The sequence below is a fragment of the Rhincodon typus genome, chromosome 4, assembly GCF_021869965.1.
Source record: "Rhincodon typus isolate 14 chromosome 4, sRhiTyp1.1, whole genome shotgun sequence".
Taxonomy (NCBI): Eukaryota; Metazoa; Chordata; class Chondrichthyes; order Orectolobiformes; family Rhincodontidae; genus Rhincodon; species Rhincodon typus.
In genome coordinates this window covers 10166581-10183426 of record NC_063335.1, presented here as the reverse complement: position 1 = coordinate 10183426, position 16846 = coordinate 10166581, and the positions used below count along the sequence as shown (strand labels likewise).

At 39.6% G+C, this 16846-nt stretch overlaps 1 protein-coding gene across 5 annotated transcripts in view; it reads right to left on the bottom strand.

Moving 5' to 3' along the window:
* Window positions 1–1224: 1224 nt before the first annotated feature.
* The window catches only part of LOC109936498 (collagen alpha-1(XV) chain-like), a 224713-nt gene continuing 209091 nt past the window's right edge, over window positions 1225–16846 (bottom strand). For all 5 annotated transcript variants that reach the window (XM_048595698.1, XM_048595699.1, XM_048595697.1 and 2 more), the window contains 6 exons: window positions 11302–11430; window positions 11155–11214; window positions 11022–11063; window positions 8861–9058; window positions 5363–5475; window positions 1225–3091 (listed from right to left, as the gene is read on the bottom strand). In XM_048595698.1, coding sequence (XP_048451655.1) covers window positions 2872–3091; window positions 5363–5475; window positions 8861–9058; window positions 11022–11063; window positions 11155–11214; window positions 11302–11430 — 762 coding nt within the window. In that variant the 3' untranslated portion in view covers window positions 1225–2871. The remainder of the gene's footprint in view (window positions 3092–5362; window positions 5476–8860; window positions 9059–11021; window positions 11064–11154; window positions 11215–11301; window positions 11431–16846) is intronic.

Below are 16846 nucleotides of genomic sequence, written 5' to 3'. Positions count from 1 at the left end.
TGAAAAGTTTTTTTTTTTGCTGAGAATACACAGCCTCTATACTGCTACAGGAATGATAATCAGAATTTATGCCTGAAACTGGCGGTAGGCTATTTGCAAATGCAAATAAAGGGATGAATGCCTGTTTGAGACCTTCAATTGCAATAGGGGTTTGCCTGAGGGCAGTACCAGCTGTACCCTGCAAAACCAGACAGTGGATCAGCTTACTACCAAAAAGTATTGTATTTAAACTTGCTTACCTTATAGGGGAGCAAGGAGCAAGAATGTTCATCTAAACTTCATATTTCATAGAAGTTAGAATAGTGCTAACAAAAACCCTCTATCAGTTTGCCTAACAGATACTGTGACAGTGGAGTTTCTCTTTGGCTTTCAGGCTTCTTTACACTTCAATCCGAAGATCACATCATTCGGGTGAACAAAATGTGTCATATACCTTGCACACTCCTGTATAAAGACGGGAATATCTGAATTTCTGGCCTGTTGAGTTCTGATAACCAAATCTCTCATCTTCATGATGTGTAAAGTCAATATGATGTCAATGATGTTCTTTCCTGGAATCATATTTTTCTATCTGTCTCCACTAAATTTAATCCAAAATGGATTATGCTTGTTTACATATGTCATTCTGCAGTTCCCAAGCTGCTTCCTCACATACTGAAGATCCCAACTTGACTAATGAGGTGTCTTGTTTTTTTTTTAAATTTGTTGATCAGACATCAGATATAAAGAATACGAATCTGGGTTCCGACTTAGCCGTTTGGGTACAGTAAGGGGTAATACTAGGCTGAGGGCCATCTGCGAAGTTCCTGAATGGACCACCAGCCTTGATGTTCAGATTTGCTCCATCCACCTCAGTGAGACAGCCATTTAACACCATGGAAAGTTCTGAACTACTCTCTTATTTTGGCACCGATACCATTTGACTAAAAGCAGCTGAGCTGGAGAGACCAAATGCCAGGGTCAGTAACTTGTTTAGTTTGTTACAAAACTAAAGTAAATAGAATCATCTATGCAAAGATCTTATGCTATGAGATTCTGTGATAATACTGCTTTTGCAACAGGACTCAAACAGAAATCTGGCAATTCACTGAAAGCATCAACACTGTTTAGAAAATATCAGTTTGTTTTAAACTGACAAATGTGTTTTCACAGGAAATTCCGCTACTCAACAATGTTCCAACGTGTATCAAAATTGTAATTGAAAAACAAGACAGGAAAAGAACATACAAAAAATGTATTAAGTTTATTCAGCACGTGAAACATCCTTCATCTCAATACAATCTGATTTAGACATTTGGTTCATATATTAAAAAGTTGTCGATTGATTTCACCAATATGATAGCTGAATTCTATTGAGTGGAATTAACCTGCTGTCTATATGGACTAAATTTAGAGTATAAATTAACTAATTCTGCATGGTAAATGAATTCAATTTTGACTGCAAATGGACTACATTTGCACTATAAATGGACTAAACCTGTAGTATCCATGAACAAAATGTACACTGATAGATGACTACATGTGCACTTTAAAGACTTTTCTCCTGTACTTGAAATGGATTAAAGCTTCAGTGTAAATGAACTAAATCTGAACTGTATATGGACAAAGCCTGCGCTGTAAATGGGCTAACTGAAAGGTAAGATGGACTGAATCTTGAGTGTAAATTGATTAAACCTGCAGTGGACGTGATTACGCTGAAAAGCTGCCATTTCTAAACTTTGAACTTTATAAATACGAATCTGCAATCTATAATTGTTAATTGTATCTTATCACCGTTGTTTCACAGAAATAAGGGAAATGTTTTAATCTACTGAATTGCAGAATTACTCTGTATAACAAAAAAAATTAAATAAATGGATTGGTTTTTGCAAGGGTGAGCTACTAGCAGGAAAGCCCCTCCGATCAGCTTAAAAAAATATCCAGAAAGCCAGGGCAGAAAAAAATTGCTGGTGACTTGATACCCAGAGCTGGCAGCTGAGACTCTCTGCCTGCCTGTTCGCATTTTGGCAAAACTGGCTCTGTACAGTATTGACAGGTAGAAGCAATAAATACAAGGTTGTTACTATTGAATAATATTGTTCTCAGAAACATTTGACAAAGATGTTAAAAAAGGTCTCAGTTAAGGAAAAACAGCACTGTTAAATGTACATTAATATACTTTAATACAAAACCATTACGCAGGGTTTAGTCGTAAAAATGCATGGATTTCCATTATACGTCATGTTAAAAACAGTTTGTGCACTGCATTTTTCTACAGAGTGACAACAAATTGCACAAGAAAAAAAGATTTCTGTCCTTTTGCAGTGTTTGGAAAAAATATTAAAATTTCCTTTATTACCGAGGCTGGATTCAAAGGTGAGCGTTCCCAGTGAAACGCCATCGCAGTGCATTCTCATTGAGTGAAAAATCCTGATTACCTAACAGACACTTACTGCTGAGCAGGTGGAAGGGTGCCTTAACCCACTTTTAACCCATTATTCCAACTTGACTTTTCTTTCGAAATATGCACAGTTGAATCAATCACGCTTATAAATAAGGTTACCTTAACAGCAGTGTCATTTAAATTTATTTGTTACTAGCACCAAAATATCAACAAGCATGATTGTGGAACTGCATGAGAGAAGTTCTTTAGAACAAATACAGTTTGATTTTTTTTAAGAAAAAGCCCATGAAGATTTTTGAGGTATGTCATCTTTGGCTTCCATTTCTGCTAACTTTCTGTAATTTGACAATCCCGTTAGAAAACGATATTTACATGGTCCCCTATTTAACATATTTATAGAATCTAACAGTGTGCCACCCTTTACTGGTTTTGTGATGAAACTGTAGACGCAATGTAATTCCAAACTTTTCATGTGCGGTCACAAGTTGTTATTTTCTCCTCCTGTGGTCATGAAAGTAGCTGTTCTCAATGCAAAGAACGATAAAGTTATTTGCACAGTTATATGTGTGCTGATCCAGGAGCTTGCCTCTTGTAAGTGGTGATGCCTTGCCAGTGAGGGTCATGTCTGTTGAGCGCCATGCACTACAGTAGTTTGTTGTTACTCGGCCACCTCGTTCGCTGGACCCATGCCATATTATTTTGTGTGGCCTTGAAAATGAAAATAAAATTGCAGCAGAATTTTAATTCATGGTTGGGGGGAGGGGGGGCATGACACAAACATGCCAATGTCAGATGAGACTTTACACTGAGTTCTTGCCTGCTCTGTCATGCACGCAGTAAAGATCCCAAGAATGATTTCAAAGAAAAGTGAAAATTGTGCAGGGAGGCTTGGGTGCTGTATTCCTCTGCTGTCTTTCCCAATATTTACCCCTTAACCAAAAGCACCAAAATAGACCTCTGGGAACATACTGCGCACAGATTGACTGTCGCATCTGGTAAAGAGTACAATAGACCTACACTTTAAGGAAACATCATAACATTGTCGAAGAAAGAAGGAAGGTGCGGAGTATATTGTGTGATTAAGCTACAGCACAGCAAAGGTTAAATTTGCAAATGCTAAGACAAAGAGGGAGATGGCAGATGAAATTGGTTCAGAGCAGACATAGGCATATATCAAAAGTAGATGTTAACCTAGACATTGTGGTTAGAATATGGACAACGTCTTACTAACACATATCAAAAATAAATGTTAACCTAGACATTGTGGTTAGAAAACGGGGAACCTTTTACAAGCACACGTAATACATAAACTGTTGCCTAGACCTCGTGTTTAGTGATAACCACATTCACCTAGACCTCGTGGTTAGGGGATGACGGAACAGTTTGTAGTTTTGGGGAGGATCAAGTAAAATCAAAAATGTTTAAAATACACTGAACGAGATGTTGCTGTAGAGAGGTGTCAACATGTAATCGTCTGATGGGCAAATAATAAGAAATAAAGCCGAATATTTACAAAGATCGCAGACTTGTTCCTTATTTATTTCAAAGGAACCCAACGGATGGGCTGAATAATTACAGGCTGGCCAGCCTAGTCTCGATGGAAGGAAAATTATTTGAAAAAGTTCAAAGGGAATGTGTTAATCATCATTTAGGAAGGCACAAGTTAAATAAGGATAGTCAGCATGAATTTGTGAAGCAAAGGTCATGTCAACTAAATTTATGGAATTATTTTGCGGAGGTAGCAAGGAGGGTTATTTGATGTAGTCTAAATGGATTTTAGCAAGCCTTTAAACAAAAAGGTCCCAGATGGCACTCCAGTCAGAAAAGTAAGACTTATGGGATCCAGATGCAAGTGGAAAGTTGGATCTAAAATCAACTCAGTGGCAAAAAAAATATAAGGGTAACAGTTGGTAGATGATAATAGGACAGCAAGGCTGTTTTTATTGAAATTCAGCTGAGTTTAGTGCTACGACCCTTGCTTTTATTGTGGTAAATATCAATGATTTGAACTTAAGTGTAGGTGGGATGATTTAGAAGTTTGAAAATGATACAAAATTGTTTGTGTGGTTGATACTAAGGAAGAAATCTGTATACTCCAGGAAGGTATCGATGAATTGGTCGTGGACAGAAAAGTGGAAATTGGAATTCAGTACCTAGACATGTGTGGTAAGACATTTAGGGAGGACAAATAAGGTAAAGGAATACAGAATAAATTGTAGTTTTCAGAGAGGTATGGCATAACAGAAAGATCTTGGCATGTACAACTGCAAATTCCTGAAGGTGGCAGGAATAATTTTCTTTGACTGAGGTACAGAACATAAGACCAGGAAGGTTATGCTTAAACTGTATAAAACCTGAGCTGAACTACAGTTAGACTAATGTACACAATCCCAATCAGTGCATCACAGGAAGGATGTAATTGTCCTACAGAGGATATTTATCAGAAGCTTGTGAGGAACTGGAGGATTTTAACCATGAGGAAAAATTGGATAGGCGGGAGATATTGGCATTGGAATGGAGGATGCTGAGGGAAGATTTAATTTAGGAGTGTAAAATCATGAAAAACTTAGACAGCATACATATTAAGTGATAAGGTAATTTACAGTAACTTAAACTAAGAAGGATTGGGAGGGAATTGAGGAGGACTGATGGTGATGGAAATCTGGAACCAACTGTTTGACCAAAGTAGGAAGCCTCATTGTAATCATAATGTACTTGAAGATGCAGTTGAAATACAAGACTTGGAAAATGGGATAAGGCAAGATAACTTTTCAGCCAGCACGAAAGTGATTAATAAAATGACCTCCTCCAATGTGGTACGTTTTTGTTTCTATGTTTTAATGGTACCTAATTTTCTGGAATTCACCTTGACATGTCCTGAATTATGAAAAGTGCTATATTATTGCAAATTCCTTCTTTCTTATTTACAGAGACAATTTTGCGGAGTTTTTCTCGTGAATATTATGAGCAGACACTTACCAGGAAGAATCTTTCATGACGTTTCTACCGTCAAACGAATAAATAGGAACGTCTGTGTTGAAAGTAGCCTGACTTTTAAAGATGGACTCCCAACTATCAAAAAGCACTTCCCCCTGTCAGAAAAAAAAATCTTTTTAAAGCATAACACCATTCCCAGTAGCAAGCAGAGCTAGTGTTCAATCACAGTTATTTCCACTACCAGGTTGAGCTAATGTTTTATTTACTGTCTGTGGTCTATGACAACTCAATCAGATATTGACTGGAGCTACCAGAATGTCTGGAATTAACACCAAAACCTGCAACTAAGGTTACAGAGTGACAAAAGAAAGTAGTGACTCTCTGAGCACTACATCACATACAGAAGCAGGGCTAGGCTGTCTGAACCCGAGAGTCGGTGCCACTCATTGAGGTTATATTAAGGAATACATGACCGAACACAAAACTGTGTCACAAAACATCATCTCGTTTAACAAATCAGTGGAATATTTGGAATGTATTTACATGTTTCTGTAACTGGAGCCAACTTGTTCCAAGGTATTTTACTGTAACTGATGGAAGAAAACTCTGAAGGATAAACTGTGTATTCCTGACTTCCATCTTTACCTCACCTTCACTTTGAATGCAGCTCCTTATCAGAGTTGCAGGCTTTATCCTTTCACTTTGCATAATACTGCATTGCCCACTGCAAGTCAACTTGTAATGTATTCATCTATCTCAAATTATTCTAATGCTCTAATTCACTCACCAATTAAAAGGGAAACATGTCAGCTTTAATTGAATCGCTCTCTATTTTGTAAATATTTCTCCTTTGACAGCATCTCCTGAACCCACATCTACTGCCACCTAGAAGGTCTAGGGCAGCAGGTAGATGGGAGGACCACCTCAAGCAAGTTCTCCTCCAAGGCACTGACCACCCTGTATGAAAATATATTGTTCCCTCACAATGAGCTCAATAATCTGTTATTTGGATAAATTGTGGATTACCAGCTCTTCCTTTCCTGCTTTTCTAAAGGACTTTTCTAAATGGCCATTTCCTGCAGTGCCATTTTTGAGTCTGGCTGCTGCTTTTCGTCAGTCACCATTGACATCTGTTTGCACTTTGTGCCACTTACAGGTGGCATTTATATGAATCACTACTTCTCTACCACCCTTTGTGTGAAAACACACTTCTGTATTTTCTGCTGAACTGACAGACAATTTTAAGATCACTAATATGAAAACAAAGATTTGCAGATGCTGAAAATCTGGAATAAAACCAGAAAATGGTTTTGTTTTTAGATTGGTATTTAATTCACTGCCACTTCTCTTCCAGATGCTCATCTTGAACAAGTTCTGCTCTTCTCTCTGATAAGATTTCTGTTTCTCTCTCATACCTTGGTCAGCTTCATTGGTCTATAGTTCTTTTCTCATGTTGGTCCATTCTGTTTTATTTCCATGTTTCTTTATTCCTTCACTTTGCAGTTCGATGGTTACTATCCATTCGCATCTCACGTTGGCATACCTTTTGTTTCGTTACGTTACCCATTACCAAAAAACCTTTTTATCATTTAATCTTTCCTGCCCTCCACCCCATCACAGGCCTTCCTTTTTGTTCTTCCTCCCCTCCTTCCACTTATTCAAAACCCATTGGAACTGAGGAAAGACAGATTTTTAATGGAGGGCCATTATCATTTTGAAATGTTAACCCTGTTTCTCTCACCATCAATGCTGCCTGATGCACGGAACATTTCCAGCATTTTCTGCTTTTATCACTAATTTTAAGGTTATCCTCCTTGATTCTGATTTACCAACAGAGGCGATAGTTTCTCTGAATCCACCCTATTAATTCATTTGTGTTTCAGTGATGATTTTTTGGCAGAGAGAAATTCTGGCATTTTCAATCTTTGGAAGTGAGTTAACAGAAAACTAATCCTCTCTTCTCGTTTCTATTGTTATTGAGTAAAGTTTGATTCTGTAAAAACCCTTGTGTATTCTGGTTTGTTAGTAGTGACTGCTTTCTCCATAGATCCAGTTGTGTGGAGGTCATTTTAGTCGTGGCAATGACATGAAATAGGTGTTATTGCCTTAGCCATGGATTATATGCCTTGGCCAAATTTCCAGTCCACCGAAGTCAAACAACAGAAAGTCAGGGATGATGCAGTGGAATAGTATTTCGTAAGAGTATAATGAGTGGCTCGTTCATTATTGCCCATTTCACATCAACACAGCAAAGTAAAATTTTCCTTATTAGTTTACCTGCTTCGGTATATACTACAGTATCAAGTGGTTATGTGCAATTTAGGGACATTATGGAAGTAACTCAACAAGTTTGCTAATTTTACATTGGTGTTCAAAAACAAACATGAAGGCTGATGGGATTCTTACAAAAATCCAACTGATTCATTAATACGCTTCAGGGAAGGGGGCCTACCACCTCCCATCTGGTCTTATCTATGCATTACTCCAGTCCACTGGGCATTGGCACTACGTACAGCTTTGTTAAGACTTTTATGTACCAAGAACAAATTTGAAACAAGCCTATTTAGTGGCAACGTGATCATAGTCAGACCATTTAACCACTGCAACCAATCCTCAAGATCTTCGTATGACACCTGCTACAAACCTAATTCAACAACATCGTCTGATGACCATTGCAAATTGCTTTTCAAATTTTCTCATTTCAGCACTTGTTAACATTTTGAAACTGGCACCAAGCCTTGCTAGCAGAGAATGCAATTTGAACATTTAGCCATATTCTTGAAGATCTCAAAATCAATCCATTTATTTTCGGCCTCTCTATTAGAGTGCCAAAAGCATCACTTGTTGATCAATGCTTTGTTTTGCCTACTATAGCCCAATTTACCTCCATTCGTAAGCCCATCCTTTACTAGTTCTCTCACTTTAGTTACCTAATTACACTCATTAAGAAATAACAGACTAGTAATCAGAGGTTTGGACTAATGATCAAGAGGATCAGAGTTCAAGTGTCACCCCATTTAAACTCAACTCAAAAACCTGGAAATAAAAGTGAACAAGTAGTTAAATACCTAAATTATCTCCTTTAGGGAAGGAAATCTATCAGACTTACCTTACCATCTGATTCGAACATCATCACTGAGCAATTCCAATCAAAATCCATTGACTCTACCAACCTCCTGAGTCATATTAAGCCTGATCTTAATTCTGGGCAAGTGGTAATGTTTTGAATGAATGAAAATCAAGCCCTATTAACCAATGTAAATCTACAAACCTATATTTAATTTGCAGTAAGGTAACAATGGGAAAATTCACACTGGAAAATTTACCGCCTCAGTCAGTAACACAGATCTCCTTGAAATGCCAAGTTATTCTTGAGATTGCCATCCATAACTATTTGTCCGTAAGCTCAAACAAATTCTGAACAAAATCATTTTCTGGAAGAAATTTAATCAATATTTTTCTCCCTTTATATTCAAGTAACAATAGAAATTGAGAGATAACTATTTATTCAAAGACAGCACCCATTATATGCGTTTTTACCTTTAGGTTGACAATGGGCATGTTTTGTCTGTCAGCTTTCCTCACTATTGTATATAAATCTTGGAGCTGAGAAGATAGGAAAGCTCGGTAGGTTGAAACTGAGCCCATTGCTCGAGCTTGCTGGAAGCACTGGAAGTCAGCCCCACGAATACCCCGCATGTTGCCAGACAGGGGCGTGTTTAAAGCAACCAAGTGCAACTTAAAGGAAACAGAAAGGAAGGTTCAGGTTAAAATGTGCAATAACAAATCCATAATCCAAAGCAGTAACCAAGATCCCCTTAAAAATAACACTAGGCTTTCCACTTCATCTTAGTTGCACTAAGTTAATTTTCTAAGCCACAGCTTCCAGTAAAATGTAAGGGTGTGGACATTCCTCAGGGATTTCTCCATTGCTTTACTGGGAAGAGAGTGAAACACACAAGAAAAATAATGTAAACCATCATCAGCATACCCATCCTGGGGATATTTTTTGCTACTCCACCTCAAAAGTTTGGCGCACAATTTTCACTCTCACAAGTAACAAAGGCCTGGCAACTGTGCCTTACTCCTCCACACAGTGATGCAGCCAAATCAATGTAGTCATTTCCCCAAGGCCACATTCCTGGTAGAAAGGCCCAGGCCGCTGCTGAGCAAACATAACAAGGAACCACAACGCAACATAGGTATGATTTTCTATTGACCCTCCAATTCCAATATGTTTAGCTTTCAAAATAAAAGTTAAATGTCTCAAAAGAGTCACATCTCATTGTAAGCCTCGAATGACAAAATGACAGATTGTTTTCAGGGCATAAAATTAATTTTCTCTGCCCAAATTAGATAGTCCATTAACATATGGATCATAACTATGTTGTTGGTTGGTTTGCCAAGCCGACTGGTTTTCGTGCAAACGTTTTGTCCCCCTTCTAGGTGACATCTTAGTGCTGTCTAACCTCCCTTGAAGAGCTGTTGTTCTGTCCTGTTCTGAATTTATATGGTCCGGTCTGTCATGGTGCGTAGTTCTGTTTCCAGTTTTGCACCGTAGTGGTATGTAGATGGTGTCTATTTTAACATGATTGTCTATGGCACCGGTGGTGGAAAACCAGGCTTCCAGGAATTCTCGTGCTTGTCTTTGTCTCGCTTGTCCTAGTTCTGTTACTTTGTCCCAGACACACTGATGTCCATTTATGTTGGAGTGCATTGAAACGAGGGAGAGTTGGTCGTGCCATTTTGCTGTGAGTTGTTGTTCACGTATCCCAATGGTGGGTTTCCTGCCTGTCTGTCCTATATATTACTTCTCGCAGTTGCTGCGTGATATTTCGTATATCACATTTGATCTGCTCATTGTGGGTACAGGGTCTTTTGTCTTTGAGAGTAGCTGGTGAAGTGTAGCTGTTGGTCTGTGCGCTATCATTATTTCAAGAGGTCATAGGAGTCTTGTGGTCAGTTCCAATATGTTTCTAATATAGGGTAGGGTGGCCAGTGAGTTGGGGCGTACAGTATCTTCCTGGTGTTGTTTATTTCCCAGCCATCGGTGGATGTAGCTGTTAGGATACCCATTGTTTGTATAGACGTTGTATAGGTGTTCCTCTTCGTTTTTGCGTAGCTCCACGGTTTTGCAGTGTGTTATTGCTTGTTTAAACAGAGTCTTGACACAGCTTTATTTGTGGACTCTGGGGTGGTTACTGTTGTTATTCAGGATTTGGTCTGTGTGTGTAGTCTTTCTGTATACACTGGTAAAGAATTCACCGTTTGTTCGTTCCACCATTATGTCTTGATACGGGAGTCGATTGTTGTTCTCCTCTTCCCTACTAAACTAGATCCCGGTGAATATACTGTTAATAAGGCTGGATCTATGGGTCAGGTACGTGGACAATACTTTTGTGATTATTAAATGAACAAAGTTGGAAGAAACACACCACCTTACTAACAGTATGCAAACGAGTCAGCTCGATAAACCAGCCACAACCCGAGTGCTGTAGGCAGTTATCAATTTGTCTGTAGATTGACTAGCTTGTTGAGTAAGTATTATAACATTCACAACAAACAGATATTAACCTTATGTCCATTTCCTGCGCTGTGCCACTTAGAATCAGATGCTGACCAATTTTCAGATTTACAACCAATTCCTAGTGGTTAATTTTTACAACTATGAGCTGCAACATTCAGAAATAAATTAACTTACCGCTGGCTTCTGACCATTTATCACTGAGAATGAGTTTGATGCCTGATGTACAAAAAGACATACAAGTCATAAACCTGTTTGAAACAATTTCCATGTTTCACCTTAAATTTAAAGATAAGTTAGAAGTTCTTACTGAGATCAAGTTAGTTGAACGATATGGTTCATCAGCAGGGGCAGGAATCAGATCACCAAGCTGGCAACAGAAACATTAAAACAAAACTTTTAAAAACTCTGATCCAACAGTAAATTCGAGAATTAGAGTTCCGAAATAGATACTTACCTGGAGCTTTCTCCAGCCATTGTAAACTCGAATGTAAAGGTCCCCCCTGTTGTTAATATAGCCTAAGGAGCCTTCAGTCACTGAATGGGTTGATTTATGCATAAGCTCCATGTTGTTGAACACTTTTACCTATTCAGTACATGAAATAAACAAGGTTTATAAACTGTCACCATATTTGAAATTTGGAAACATTTTGCAAGATTGACTAAAGAAAATAGGCTTTATAGGATGGAAAATAATTTCATTTAACGTACGTGATAACAATAATACATAGAATTACATACAAAAGTCTCTTAAGAAGCTTCAAAAATTCCAGGCCGAAGAAACTTACAGCATCAGTGTGTGGTAAGGATAATAATTACTACCCCCTGCAAAGTTCAGGTGATCTCAGGAGCGGAGATTTTGAGTTATAAGGAGAGGCTGGTTAGGCTGGGGCTTTTTTCTCTGGAATATAGGAGGTTGAGGGGTGACCTTATATAGGTTTATAAGATCATGAGGGGCATAGTTAGGGTGAATAGTGGAGGTCTTTTCCCGGGGGTAGGGGAGTTCAAAACTAGAGGGTATATTTTTAAGGTGAGAGGAGAAAGATTTAAAAGGCACCTAAGGGGCAACTTTTTCGTGTGTGGAATGAACTGGCAGAGGAAGTGGTAGATACAGGTACAGTTACAACATTTAAAAGACATTTGGACAGGTACATCAACAGGAAGGATTTAGAGGGATATGGGGCAAATGCAGGCAAATGGGACTAGTTTAGTTTAGTCAATGTGGATGAGTTGGACTGAAGGGTCTATTTTCCCGTGCTGTATGGCTCTATGACTCTATAAAATGCTACGTGTATCATAACTCCCATTTATGTTCCATTCACTATCAGCCCTACTCATTGATTTGTATGGCTCCTGATCCACCAATACCTCAAATTCAAAATTCCCATCAGTGCTCAAAGTCCCCTGTGGCCTTGTCCTTCCACGAACAGAGAGAATGGGAGATGTATCTATATAAATCTTTAAGGATGACAGGACAAGTTAAGAAGGTTTTTCAAAATGTACTTGAGATCCCAGTTTTATAACAGAAGTATATATCACAACAGAAAGAAAGTTATGCAAAACTTCTGTAAAAATCTGGTCAAGCTCCAACATTGTGATGTACACTGAATAAGTTAAGGTCTTGAAAACATTGCAGATCAAAGTTATTGAGATTGACAACAGGCTTCAGTTATGTGGAGTGATTAGAGAAATCAGGCTTGTTACCTTAGATCAGTGATGATAAAAGGAAGTTTTAATTGTGTTCAAAATCATGAAAAGCTTTGTACTGTTTCCAGGGTTGAAGAGTTGGTAATTAGAAAATACAGATTGAAGATAATTAGAAAAAAAACTAGAGATGAGATGGGGAGTTTTTTTTCTATGCAGTGACTTTTGATGGTGTTAGACGCACTGCCTGAAAATTTAATGGACTCACATTCAATAATAAGGCTTGAATTTTCATTCGAATGCAGAGCTATGAAAATCCCTGGCTCTACAAACTGCTCTTTACCTCTCCTCAAGACTATCCCTGCACCTAACCACAGGGGGACCCCCTCCTCTAAATACCCCCACCAGCTTTAAACCTTCTACAAGGTTTTAAACCAGCGCACAAGTCATGTTTTGGACATCGTCAAAGTACAATTGGATCTATTTGAATCCAGTTGCACTTCAACATGTACAATTGCCTCTGTGAGCCATTAGTGCACAAAGCACAACCTTTCTCAGTTGCCCCCATGCTGTTTTGAAAATTGGTGGGTTCCAATTGCAGATAGGGTCCAGTTGGAGTGGGGAATTTCCAAAACTGGGACTCCGTGCTATCTTGGGTAAGCCAAAGACTTTCTCTGTCCCCACAAAAATTCTTCTAAACTCCAAAGAATGAAATTTCTAACCAGTCCAGCCTATCCCCTACCTCAGTGCTGCCATCCCAGGAATCAGTCTGGTAAGCCTTTGTTGCACTCTGTACACAGCCAGACATCTTTCCTCAGATGAGGAGACCAAAACTGCAAAAAATCCTACGGATGTGGTCTCGTCAAAGCCCTGTACAATTACAGAAAGACATTTCTGCTCCTGTACTCAAATCCACCCACTATGAAGGCCAACATACCATTTGCCTTCTTCCCTGCCTGCTACACCTTGTATATTACATTTACTTTCCTCATCTAAATCATGAGAATATATTGTGAATAGTTGGGGTCCAAACACTGATCCCTGTGGTACCTCACTGGGAATTGTCCAGCATTCAGAAAATGACCTGTTTATTCTCATTCTTTGTGTCCTGTCTGCCATCCAGATCTCTGTCCATGTCAGTACACTACCCCCATCTCCACGTGTTTAATTTTAACATGCTCGTCTCTTATGTAGAACATAGAACATAGAACATAGAACAGTGTAGCACAGTACAGGCCCTTCAGCCCACAATGTTGTGCCGACCTATTATCCTACTCAAAGATCGAACAACCCTACATATTACTATCATCCATGTGCCTATCCAAGAGTCGCTTACATGTCCCTAATGTATCCAAATCCAATACCACTGCCAGCAGCACATTTCCACACACCCACCATTCTCTGTGTAAAGAATCTACCTCTGACATCTCCCCTTTACCTTCCTCCAATCACCTTAACATTATGCCCCCTCGTAATAGTCATTTCTGCCCTGGGAAAAAGTCTCTGACTATCCACTCTATCTATGCCTCTCGTCATCTTGTAAACGTCTCTCAAGTCACCTCTCATCCTTCTTCACTCCAGTGAGAAAAGCCCTAACTCCCTCAGCCTTTCCTCATAAGACCTGCCTTCCAGTCCAGGCTGCATCCTGGTAAATCTCCACTGCATCGTCTCTAAAGCTTCCAAATCCTTCCTATAATGAGGTGACCAGAACTGAACACAATATTCCAAGTGTGGTCTAACCAGGGTTTTATAGAGCTGCAGCATAATTTTGCGGCTCTTAAACTCAATTCCCCCTCCCAATGAAAGCCAACACACCATATGCCTTCTTTACAACCCTATCAACTTGGGTAACGACTTTGAGGGATCTATAGACGTGGACCCCAAGATCCCTCTGTTCCTCCACACTGCCAAGAATCCTACCATTAACCCTGTATTCTGCATTCAAATTCGACCTTCCAGAACGAATCACACTACACACTTTTCTGGGTTGAGTTCCATCTGCCACTTCTTTGCCCAGCTCTGCATCCTGTCAATGTCCCGTTGCAACCTACAACAGCCCTCCACACTATCCACAACTCCACCAACCTTCGTGTCATCGGCAAACTTACTAATCCACCCTTCCACTTCCTCATCCAAGTCATATTATAAAGATCACAAAGAGCGGAGGTCCCAGAACAGATCCCTGCATCACACCACTGGTCACCGAGCTCCAGGCTGAATACTTTCCATCTTCTACCACCCTCTGTCTTCTATTGGGCAGCCAGTTTTGTATCCAGACAGCCAAATTTCCCTGAATCCCATGCCTCCTTACTTTCTGAATGAATCTACCATGGGGAACCTTATCAAATGCCTTGTTAAAATCCATATACACCACATCCACTGCTCTGCCTTCATCAATGTGTTTTGTCACATCCTCAAAGAATTCAATAAGGCTTGTGAGGCATGACCTGCCCCCCACAAAGCCATGCTGACTATTTCTAATCAAACTGTGCTTTTCCAAATAATCGTAAATACTATCTCTCAGAATCGTCTCCAATAATTTGCCCACCACAGAAGTAAGACTGGCCAGTCTGAAATTTCCAGGATTATCCCTATTCCCTTACTTGAACAAGGGAATAACATTTGCCACTCTCCAATCTTCTGGTACTACACCAGTGGACAGTGAGGACACAAAGATTATTGCCAAAGGGGCATCAATCTCTTCCCTTGCTTCCCGTAGTAACCTTGGGTATATCCCGTCTGACCCAGGGGACTTATCTATCCTCATGTTTTTCAAAATTTCCAGCACTTCCTCCTTCCTAACATCAACCTGCTCAAGCATATCAGTCTGTTTCACGCTGTCCTCACAAACATCAAGGCCCCTCTCACTGGTGAATACTGAAGCAAAGTATTCATTAAGGACCTCCCTTACTTCCTCCGACTCCACGCACAAGTTCCCTCCACTATCCTTGACCGACCTTACCCTCACTCTGGCCATCCTCTAGTTCCTTGCGTAAGTATAGAACACCCTGGGGTTTTCCTTAATCCTACCCACCAAGGTTTTCTCATACCCCCTTCTAGCTCTCCTAAGTCCATTCTTCAGTTCCTTCTTGGCTACCTTGTAGACCTCTAGAGCCCTGTCCAATCCTTGCTTCCTCAACATTAAGTAAGCTTCCTTCTTCCTCTTGACTAGATGTTCCACATGTCTTGTCATCCAAGGTTCCTTCACCTTACCATCCCTTCCTTTCCTCAGTGGGACAAATCTATCCAGTACTCGAGGCAAGTGCTGCCTAAACAACCTCCACATTTCTGTTGTGCATTTCCCTGAGAACATCTGTTCCCAATTTATGCTCTGCAGTTCTTGCCTAATAGCATTGTAATTCCCCCTCCCCCAATTAAACACTTTCCCATACCATCTGCTCCTGTCTCTCTCCATGACTACAGTCAAGATCAGGGAGTTGTGATCACTATCACCGAAACGCTCTCCCAACGAGAGATCTGACACCTGGGCTGGTTCATTGCCAAGCGCTAAATCCAATATGGCCTCTCCTCTAGTCGACCTATCTACTTACTGGATTTCTGACAAAACCTGACAAAATCTGCTCCATCCAACCTATTTGCACTTAGGAGGTTCCAGTCCATATTAGGGAAATTGAAGTCACCCATGACAACAACCCTATTACTTCTGCACCTTTCCAAAATCTGCCTCCCAATCTGTACTTAATATCTCTGATGCTATTGGGAGGGTCTATAGAAAACTACCAATAAAGTGACTGCTCCTTTCCTGTTCCTTTATGTGGGATTTTATGAAAAGCCTTCTGAAAGTCCAAGTAAACCACATTCACTTGTTTCTCTGATTAATTCCAATAGATTTGTCAAGCATGATTTTCTTTTTGTAAATTCACGCTGACTTTGTCCAATCCCCTCACTGTTGTAATGGGGCAAAAAAGTAGAGTGGGACTAAGTGAAGAGATTTTCTCAGGAGCTGCCATAACCTTCAATGTAATCCTATGACAAGAAAATTGAGAAATAAGAGTGAATATTAGCTATTTGATTCATTGAAGCTGATCCACTATTGAATAAAATCATTGCTGAACGTCCACCTTATCTTCATTTTCCTGTCCGATCTCCATATCCCTTAAATCCTCTACTGCCCAAAGATCTACAACATCTCAGCTTTGAAAATACTCGTTTTTTGAGCATCTGTAGTCCTCTAGGCGGGAGACCTCCAAAGACTAACAACCTTCTGATTGGAAATATTTTTCCTCAAGTCAGTCTTAAGTAACTAATCTCTTATTCTGAGGCCATGACCTCCTAGTCTCCAGCCACGGAGAAACAACTTCTTAGCGCCTATTTTATCACGCCCTCTGAGAGACAAT